Below are 11,410 nucleotides of genomic sequence, written 5' to 3' on the forward strand. Positions count from 1 at the left end.
TTTTGATAACATAACTGTTTTATAAGTATTTTTAATGTGAGATCATCAATACTCGGACCCCATCTTCAGCCCACATACGTATTTCACTACTTTCGTCCTTTTTGTTCTTTTAAAAGCTGTATTTTCTGTTTAAAATAACCAATAATACCAATGTACTCTATGAGCCCTGCCTCACTAGGCCGCCATGGCGTCCTCGTGAGGCAGGGCTTTAAAACTCAATCGAACCATGCTTTCCTAAAAATGTGCGATAATTCACTAAACCATACAAAGTAGGTAGGTATTGCCCTTCAAATCTTCTAATTAATGACGTATTTGAAATAACTTTACAATCATTCTTCTTTAAAAATACGTTAATTATAACGTTACAGCACTAGCTTTTATTTGCAAATAACCGAATACAAATAAACAAACAATTTACTGCTTAGTGGATAAATAAGTAAACATCGTTAGTGCTATTTACTCTGTCTGTATTTATTCTTTACTCTGTAGTTTTTTCTAAAGCTTAGTAATAAGTATAATAAATATGTTAACTATTCTCTCTCTATCTCTCTTCCATGCTATGAATCCCATATAGTAGTGGGATCAACTTTCCTTATCTTTCTCCTCAACTTTGCGCTATCCTGGACATCGTCTTCGGAAACCTCACATTGTTGTTTACCATTAAAACACTTCTTTATGTTTTGAACCTATTGCAATTCTTTCCAATACAATTGGCTTTTTAGAACTCAAAGTTACTCCAAACTAAACTTTGTATAAATCAGCACAGGAGTTTACTAAGAAAGATATACCTATAGAGTCACTATTATTCTATGAAATGCCTCTGCTCTTAATTCACCCGTATAAAAAATCCACCAAAACACTCCTACCACTCTTATTTGTCTTGTCCTTAGCCAGCGTTAAGTAGAGTCGGGACAGCATATTTTCTTTCTCAATAACAACTATGTGTGCAAAATTTTGTAAAAATCCAGAAGTAACAAAAATCATTTAGTTTTGAAAAAGTCACAAACATTCACGCTTCAAAATGTCTTATTATTTTTAGTAAGTCAGTATACTCTTTTAAATCGTTGTTGCCTAAAGAACACACCTGTTCGTGACACGAAAACACTGCCTACGTGTATTTTCAGCTGAAACTGAATTACCTAAAATATTTTGTGTTGAAAAAGTGCCTTCACATAAAAGTGTTTCAGTGAACATTGCCATTTATGATATTAAATTTTATTTTATATCACTAAACGTTTATTTTGCGGATTTTTCAAGCATTTTTATGGGTTATGGTTTTAGTAATATTTAGATTATCGTTTTGGTAGAAAGTTTTCGTTCGATGTTTTTTTATTTCGAGCATAATCTGTCTGTATGTAATTTCTCATACTTGTGATTTAGTAATAATACTACGTATAAGCTGTTTGTGTGTTACGACAAAAAGTGTACTCAACAAGTAAGGTTGTGGTTTCGCGTTCCATTCTAGGTCTGGCATGGTCTAGTTTCAGTAACTACCATAATTTTAAAATGACTAAAGCCAGCTCCCTTTTAAATTGAGTTACAATAAAATGGCAGAATTTGCGTGTTTGTCTACATAACTGTCTAAACTTTTATTAAGCTTTTATAGTCGATTCCAACTCTTTTCATAAAAACTTAAATACTAAATTGATGGTATCTTTTAAATTATTGCTCCCATTACATTAAAATACAATACAAGATAACCATCTAAATATATTTATAAATATTCCCAAAATTTATTACCACTAGTAGCGAGTAACAAGCCTAAAAATAACATTCCTAATCGATTTAAAATCAGATTCGGATAGTCTAATCGATTCCCATTAACTCGACTAATCTGAACGGAACCGGATAATTTATTAAAATGGTGTATATCGATTTTATTTATCGATATCTATGGAATCGCGACACGAAATCAAATTATTTGTATTTATTTACTAGCAACTGTCGAGCTGTATTAATGTGATTTATCTTATTAACTTTATCGACTAAAGACAGAAACTTTCATTGCCCCTCACTAGTTTCAAATGGTCGTATGTCAAAGTTTATGCCCAAGGATTTGGAACTTTATTGGCGAGATTATAAAGATTATTTTAGATAAGGAAACTAGGATAGTTTTATCATTAAAAATGAGATAACAGATAAGGTATGCGACGTGGATTACGTCGGTCGTGGTGCAGTCTGTGAGCTATGCATTGGCTAAGTAAAGTAAAGCTTTTAGTGTAGAAATTGATATATTTATTTAATTTTTTAAAATGTTTACCGATCCACTGCGTGAAACGGTTTTAGGTTCGATCATTAATCGAATAAAATCTTCATGTGGAGAAAGGGTTGGGTATTGATTAAATGTTTGTACATATGACACGTTTTAGTTGAGGTAAGTACTCAACCTCAAAAGCCGTGATTTTATGTATGTACTTGCGAGTAAGTACGTTCATACATAAAATCACGGCTTTTCCAATAGGAGTAGGCGGAGACCAAAGAACGCCACTTGCCACGATCTACAAACTTCCCTTGCTCATTTCACATTATGTACAGCTTACCCCCGGTTTCCGAGTACATTTAACGGTAGTTTATTTTTTCAATAGCATTTTTTTCTACATGAGTTTAAACACTATTGAATAGATAAACTACCGCTAAATGTACCTCAGAAACCAGGCGTTAGTTTATGTTGTAGAAAAGTGTTCAAACAGTTTTAATCCCCAACAAAGACTTTTACATAAAAGTATCACATAAAAATGTCTATAAAAAGCTTGCAAGCCAATCCCCATTCCCCATAAGGTCTCACCCGCGGGTGGTCGCGCCAGACTCGAAGAGTGTCGTACGTCGCTTTGTCGCACCGACTTGTCGCATGTCTGCAACTGACGCCGTTTGTTGTACAACGGATTATAAGGTTTATAGTCTGGATTTACAGTTTTATTGCGTTTTAACGTGTGCTCTTGACAGGTTAGAAATTTTGACGGTAAATGCTGTTTAATTAAATAAATACGTTAAAAGTACAAGGGATATTAGAAAGAAATTTGATTAAATGTACGTCTGTAGACTTTAAGATATGTAATGTGTAAAAAATTGGAGAAAACAAGGATATTTTTGTAACAAAACCTAAGAAATATATTTTATCAATCAATAAAAATCCGAATACTTCATAATATGTATTTTATAACAGCAACTCATAAACTTATTTATATGAAGTCATTATCGATACCCAGTAGATACTCCTTAATTTTATTTTGAAAATCTGCTATCGTCATTTTTGTCTTTTATAACATGTAAGCGGAAATCAGTATTTAAATCTTATACAGACACCATACTCAGTACTTCAAAACCGAAAAACCACCATCAAAGCTGACCATTCTAACAATACGATTATTAATAATCACAAAAAATACACAAAGACCCGTGCAGTTTTTACCTCAACATCTTTATCAAACCTGGGACCGCTCACCGCAATTATACCAATCATAACCACCCTACCATTAGGCCCTTCTAAATATAATAAAATTATGATGGTGGACCGCTACCTGAATTAGAGGTACGTAATAAAATGCATAAGACTTTTTTGGTTTTGTTTTTGGATCTTGTGTTCTTTTATTCGAAGACGGTAATATTAACTTTACTTTGGTGAATGGAATCAGAGATTATTTTAGCTTTTCTCTTTAAGCATTTATCTTCTTTACTAATACTTAATATTATAATTACGAAATTAGGTGAAAATAGATGTCACGAGGAACCACTGAACGGATATTAGTAAAATTTTGTGCATGGACAGTCTATTGCCTGCATTAACGATTGTGTTAACAACGGTTAACGGTTGTGATTAGTAAAAACTACTTTATTATTTACGTTTTAACCACTGTTGATTTATATATTTTTGCTAAATAAGTAATAAATAAGGCTGAAAACTGTTCAATTGAAAATAGAAAATAAAATTCCCATAGCCAAAACTTCTATATTTCATTATATTTTTTTTATAAGCTTAAAATGCTTTATTTTCCAAGCGTGATAAATGCCTAAATCAAAACAGCCTTTTGAATGTTGTATTCAATATTAATTAAAAGTTAGTTTTCGTTTACATTTCAAACAGTGTTACAATAAACTGGATTGCTTTTTGATAATTGTTTGACGGTCTGTTTGACTATTATATTTACTTGTTAATTGGTTTGTATTTTAATATTTGCTTTTGTATTTTATTTATACAGTGTAAAGAACAAAGAGTGTAAATAAAAATAGTAAACAATGCAATTTAGTAATAAATAATTGTCTAGATGTATCATTCCGAGTAATAAATAAATAAATATATTATTATATTGATACCTACAAAAAATATTAAAGCTGTTTTATTATGCCCACTGAAATCATCCTTGGTTTAATATCTACGAATTTTATTTTATTTTATCGCATGATTAGTGGTCATTCTAATTTCAAGGGTGCTCAAGTATTTATTATATTATTAACTAAATAATGCCTCTTCTGAATTTTTATAGATTAAAGATTTTTTTCTCTCGTGTGAAATAACATATTTTCAGCAAAAATATAGTACCATAAGTATAGTTCAAATTCTGCGCAGTTCGAATCAGATGGCCGTGTGTTAGTTGACAATGATATTTATAATTATTTAAATAGATCTTCAGGATCTACATAGCAACTTAAGTTTAGTTGGCAGTTTTTCTTTGCTGTAACTCTTGCTAGTGATAGTTCATTAAAAAACGATCATTAGTCACACTAAAATAAATCTCAACATACGGAACCTTTTCTATTCTTTCTGAAACTGTCAAAATTTCAACAAATATTGGAACATCTGCTTTAGTATGTGAAGTCGCCGTGTCTAATGTGTTTATAATAAGTTCCTTTCTACGTAATTGAATGGTATAGGAGTATACACCAGAACTAATAGTATTGAGTGGTTTGAAGAGGATGTGGCGAAAAAATACCGGCTTTCTTTTATTAATGATCAAATGTTTTCTGATTTTAATGTTGAGTTGAGTTTTAATAAAGAATAAAAAGTTTGTTAGTTAGATTAGTATGTTTAGCGTGTACTTAGACTGTAGCAAGCGCTGTATTTATACATATATCCGTATTATTTGTGGTTATCATAACTTGACCGTGTAATTGATATAATTTGCAGATAAACGAAAAACAAACGGTTTGTTAATAATGAATACCGAGATAACATATATTATGTACATATGTAATTCAGACTAGGGTAATATGCAGAACCATTTCAATTTATAGACGCTATAAATTAAACAATCAATAATATTTTTGTTATCATGTCTACGATGTTATAGTAATCAATACAACACTTTGTAATTATATTAAAAACGCAACTATTTTGATATTTTATTGAATTATTAACTTCAGTTATTTTCCCAATATTTTATTTAACTTTAAACACTATTTCGTTCGTAAACTTTAAACGTAGACAATTAATAATGACTTTGTAATTGACTTTTCATTGAACGTCTGAAATGAATAACAACAAAATATTTAGTTTAAAATCAATTTGTTTGTCTAATTGACTAGTTTTCTATTAAACATTGAGAATCAAACTAAAATACTTCATTAACAAATAAATAAACTAAATCAAGTGAAATGTAAATACTTCAAATACAATATAATTTACTCTTTGAATAAAGGGTTAACTTATTTATTTTGTCTAACAATATATTTCACGTTTAAAATATATACACTGCTAAACGAAGACATGAAATAAACAACTCTTACTCTATTCAAGTTTTTAAGAAAGGGACGCACCTGCCGGACTATCCGCGCCGATTGTTCACGGAAGGTTTAGTGTTACAATTAACGGGCTGTAATTTCAGCAGATGTGGTATAGGTGACTTAGATATTACAGCAAGAGTTAAACAGAACGTTCGATGCGGTATGTTGCGCGGATGTGTCACCAGACTAAGATTGATAAAATATTATATCCCTGAGAAAATAAATAGGAAACTACATTATCTCATCATTACATTACATCATTCATCATTAACTCTGGGAAAATAAGTAATTGAAAAATCTTACATGAACAAAGTCATGGGAATTTATGCTTTATAAAATACTTGCCTCTCACTGCGTTTGCGTAGACTGGAGTTATACAGCTTTTAGTTCCCGCCTCAAACTATCTTTGTACAAAATTTCATCCAAATCGGTTAAGTGGTTTAAGCATGAAGGAAAGACAGACGGAGTTTTTCATTTATAATATGAATAATTGGGATTAACAATCTTATCTATATAAGCCTATAAAAAACCATTGAGTCGAACTGCGAATCTTTTTAGTAGAATTTAACTTGCGACATTTATTAATAGAGATTTGTTGATATGATTCTCAATAAAGGCATGGAGTGGGTGGTTATCGCAACGGATAATCTTGTTGGACAATAACGTATGTGAATTATATTGTGGACCCAAGTGCCGGTTGAAATTAATCTGTGATCTTTTATTGATAAAATTGTAATGAAGTCTTTTTATATTTTTATAATATCCTTATTTTTTATATTCGTCGTTTAACAATAGGTTATTTTTAAGCTATAGTAAACGTAGCTGTTTCAGTTACCGGATCGCCTAAACGAATTATTTTTAAACTTAGCGAACTACTACCGTGATTAAAAAAACTATTACTATATTACTTTTATTGTGAACTACAAAAATCATAAACCCAATAACTTAATTACCAAACTAAGAGTCAGTTCACATCTGACGGAAGATCCGTCAGGTGTAGCTTAATTAGTATAAGCTTCGCACCGACATCATCGGCTGAGTGAGAACGGCCAAGGGATTTTCTATACTACTGACAATACGCGACGTATGTTCCGTCAGATTTGAACCATCCTTATACACTATTTTTTACAAAGAATCTAACCATATTTTCTTCTTGCAGACACAAACGGAAAGTCACCAACCTCCTGCCTTCAAAGTCGTCGGCTCCGTCACAAGGCGGCGGGTCTACTCGCCGCGCGCCACCGCCTGCACCTCTCTACGAAGACCTGCAGGACCTGCCTAGAAGACCACCACTACCGCATAGACCAGAACTGGAACCACAGCTGGAGGTACGTTGTTTTTTCAAACATATTTGTTTAATTTAAATAGATGATTGCTGCTAAATTCGTTTGTTTGAAGAATTTGACTTGAAACAGATTTTGACTTTGAAAACTACTGCTGTATAATAAGAAATGATTTTCATTGTGGTTCAGAGAGCTTTAGGAAAACGTAACGTCACCTCTATAGACTAATGCAGGACATAATAATATTTCCGATTACGATCCACCTTCATTGTTTGTGTGATCCTCTAATAATTGTTTCTATATTCTTTCTTACTATTGTTAACAAAAAGATAAGTGTTCAGAATATTTCAAGATTTTCAAGAAAATATACTATTATGTTGATCGGAGTTTAATTGAGGAATGTTATTTTAAGTATTTCAAAACTTCCATCGCGATCATCGTAAATAAATATATTTTTAGTGGTTGATTTATTTTATTGCTCCGAATACGTTTCGTCAAGATCGTTGGGCTCGTAAATTTGAAATCAACCGCACTGAAAATAGGTTTATTACGTTTTATTTATACTGGCTTTGCTCCTGACACCTTTTCAAGACTTTTGAGATTATTATGACTGTTTATTGTTCTACTACTCATAATTTTATTAAAAAAAATTGAAATCAATAAAATAAATTGGTTTGCACAGAGTTGCAGTTGCAGTTGCTGCCAAATAATTGCTGAAAAAATAATATTAAATTATAAAATATTCATAAATGGTAGTCACCAAACTCACATGTACGAAAATGTATATATTTTTGCTACAATAAATTATGAAACCACATATCAAAAATATTTTCACTCAAAAAATCCCAATAGACCCATGTACACTTAAAACTCTAACAAAACCAATTGATACTAAATGAAAAGTTACCACACAGCTCACGTTTACCACTTGTACTAGTACCTAGTCTATCAGACCAGGGAATTCTTAGACCGTACACGTCACGTGCAAGACGAGGGTCTGAGAGACCTGACCTTCAAAGTTAATCTAATAGATGTATGTAGTAATGAAATGAGAAGTGTCACGGTGTGATGCTTCATTTGATACGTCCATATTCATTGTCGTTAGTTAAGTGAGGAAGGATTGATGGAACTGGATGTTAGGTTTTAGGTATTGTTTTGACTTCATTATTGTTATTATCCAATAACTAAATAGAGCCTTGGGATTAAAATTTTAATAATTCTTAATTCGTTATAATAAATAATTCTGTGTATTTCCAATATAAAGTATAGCAGCTCTATTAAACAGGATATGGTCAGCTGCATAAGCCTACGGGCCACTGATGGTCTAAATTCTGAATTTTAATAACCTCGGCTAGCCGACTCCATTACATAAACAAAAACTTCGAAAATCTTTAATTATTTTGTAAATTTCATTCAAAAGTTCTTTTTAAATGCAATTATTTTTGAAATCTATTGTTATGTCCAATAAATTATGTGTCGTAATATGTTTCAAATAAAAGTATTACTAAGGATATTTTCATCTCTCAAAGACATATTTAGATTAATGATTCGTACTCTAGTTGACACTCACAATAACAAATCTCAAAGACTTCACAATTTCTACAAAAGTTTTATACGATATTATGAAAGCTGAGAACTGTCTTCTCTCATTTATCTCAACAAATATGACAACAGGGACAAAGCAGTTGGTCATAACATCTGTCAAACGCAAGACTTAATTTGGACTAAACTTTAAACGAACTGTAAAATTCCGAATTAGGTTGTTTAAGAACGAATACACGTAAGGCAAACTGTTTGTAGCGTATAGTTAGCTAGCTATGAGTCAGCAATATGCTAGTCTTTAAAATTGTTACAACCAACATGCCTAAACAATATGATAGTAACTTATTTTAAGTTGAACTTGTTAAAATAGTTATGATCCTGGATCGCATAGCTCAATAGCTATGCGGTCGAGGATCATTATTTGTGACTAGATGACTAGATTCATCCCGTCACAAATAATTTGCTGCAAACTATATGCCTAGACAAGACATACCCTAAAACTTATAACTGCAAGCCACCTATAAAATGTCAAGAATTAAAGCTAAACTTTTGATATCTAGTTAAACTGTCAGAAGTTTTCCTTTTAGACTCTACAGACGCCTAGTTTAAGCCTAGATCTAGTTTGTGATGTTTATAATTGACTTTACAAATTGAACTGAATATTTGCGTTTAAAATTTGGCAAAGATTCATACAATCATAACTTATAAAAGATGACTTTTTGAAAGTGGCATTTGCTCAACTAAACTGCTTAAAGAACGTTTTAATATAATCAAATCAAAGTAAGATCAGTTAATTAGAAGAATTTATTTATTCTAAATGCAAAGTGACTTATCACTATTTTCTTCTTTCACAGATGGTGGAAACTAAAAGACCAAACTGCCCTAGCCGGGTCTTTGTATGTGGCTCTGGCGGTACCTGGCGAGGTGGTAACTCCTGCGGAGGCGACACCTGTGGTGCCCCTCTTTACGAAGAACTGCCGCACAGATCAGACGACTCCCTCCACAGCGACGACCACTTCGCTGAAGACGAACTAAGTCTTGTCGGAGAAGCAGCTCCATGTCGAACCTGCTCCCGACCTCCCGCGCCCCAGTCTCTCCCCCATCGGCCGCGCCAACAGCGCATGGACCGAAGACCCAAGTCTTTAGAAAGACGACGAGCTCAACACCAACACAGAATGCAACGTCATATCCATCCACCTGGACCTCCGGATCCTACGGAGTTCCATGAAGGTGTGCTATTGGATGCCCTCTTGAGATTGTATCCTCAAGTTGGTACAGTTGGCGCGAGGCCACAAGGCCCTCTGCCGATGAGTGCGGGAGGGGCCTGGCCTGGCGGTGAACTACCAGGAATCGCGTGCTGGAGAGGCCCAAGAGCTTCTCCCAAGCCTCCAAGCGGGGACTCTTCGTTTGGTTCGGATTCTGGTTATAGTAATAATACTTGTGGAACATGTGGTACGAGAGCGTCCTCCAGACACCGGCTGTCTGCGGAAATACCAATGTCATGAACGAAATGTGAACGTCGTGCCATAACTGTTCCAGTGACGGTGAAGTGAAGAATCACGTTTAATGTAATCAATTTTGCATTTAGTAGTTTTACTTTGTCTTTCACGGCCTAACTTATTCAGCGGCCTCAATTCTCTCATGCCTTCCGAGACGGTGAACTTAATTGTTGAATATTAGTTACTGTCGAATATTTATGAACCTTAAACGTCTTTGGGACTACTTTTCTACACAATTGTACAAAATTTATTGCTTAGTAGAAGGTCTGTCCCTTTAGATTTTAGCGATACGATATTTTGATGAAAACGTTATTTTTATTAGCTGGTATAGCGATGGTTTTGTACAAAATTCATGTGACCATATTTTTAGGTAGCGATAGCGGTTTCGTCCTAGTAAGTTTCGAACTAGTCCTTAAATTATCACAATAATTGTGAACCCTATCAAGTTAAAGATTGATCCTGTGTAAAAACTAAGAGGGAATGATGTAAATGAATTTCTGAATTTGTAGATAATGTACAAAAATTCTAGTTAAATGAATTATTTAAGAATAGTAAGTTGAATTTTATAATCATATCATATTAAAGGTACCACTTTTCATTCGAATATCACACAGAATTCCTTTGAACAAATTGTAGAGTCTCGTTTTGTAATTTGGTGCTAAAGTTAATGTATCGAATTCCTATCTGTCGATTTGTTTTATTGCTGTACAAGTATTCAAAGTCGGCTCTTTTGTTTGAGATCAATTCTATTTTATCTTTTATTCAGTTTTATTCGTCTTGAGCAATTCTTCCTTGTCGTAAAACCAGACATAACAATTCTAATGTAAACGGAGAATATTATTCTGTCGTCAAAAATGTTGTTTTTGTTTTCTGTTTTTATTTTGTATTTAATTTAAGTAATAACTATTTATTTTTATTACACATTTATTGTTTCTTTTTGTATAGTATCGAGTTGCAACACTTATGTAATTAAATTTGAGGGCAAAATGTCCGTTTAATAAATATTGAAGAGCACAATAAAATGAAAAATAAATACATTTTTAAGAAAACTTTCGTGTTTTATTTTTTCTGGTCAACGAAAGTTTAGTCAAACCTCCATCTGAAGTACAATGTTCTCTCTCTTTTTTAACGGAAGAGCCTTTTTATAGCCAGGTGATTGTAAAATATGACATAATTAGAAAGTTTTTCGACATGCAGTTTTCACCTCTTGTTCTCTGTAAAATGTGTAGAAATATACATCAATTTAGCCTTTACAAATGACACACTTTTTACAAAATAACTCAAACATCAAGTGTCACAAAAACGTAGAGCGCAATCAAGCCTCCATCCAGCCATATGTTTGCCTCCATTCCTTTTTGTTATTCATTC

At 32.8% G+C, this 11,410-nt stretch overlaps 1 protein-coding gene across 3 annotated transcripts in view; it reads left to right on the plus strand.

Moving 5' to 3' along the window:
• Positions 1–11,084, plus strand: part of pxb (putative Hedgehog signaling attenuator pxb) — a 196,122-nt gene extending 185,038 nt beyond the window's left edge. For all 3 annotated transcript variants that reach the window (XM_076126804.1, XM_076126805.1, XM_076126806.1), the window contains 2 exons: positions 6,878–7,046; positions 9,398–11,084. In XM_076126804.1, coding sequence (XP_075982919.1) covers positions 6,878–7,046; positions 9,398–10,048 — 820 coding nt within the window. In that variant the 3' untranslated portion in view covers positions 10,049–11,084. The remainder of the gene's footprint in view (positions 1–6,877; positions 7,047–9,397) is intronic.
• Positions 11,085–11,410: the final 326 nt, after the last annotated feature.

Source organism: Anticarsia gemmatalis, chromosome 19 (assembly GCF_050436995.1).
Source record: "Anticarsia gemmatalis isolate Benzon Research Colony breed Stoneville strain chromosome 19, ilAntGemm2 primary, whole genome shotgun sequence".
Classification (NCBI taxonomy): domain Eukaryota; kingdom Metazoa; phylum Arthropoda; class Insecta; order Lepidoptera; family Erebidae; genus Anticarsia; species Anticarsia gemmatalis.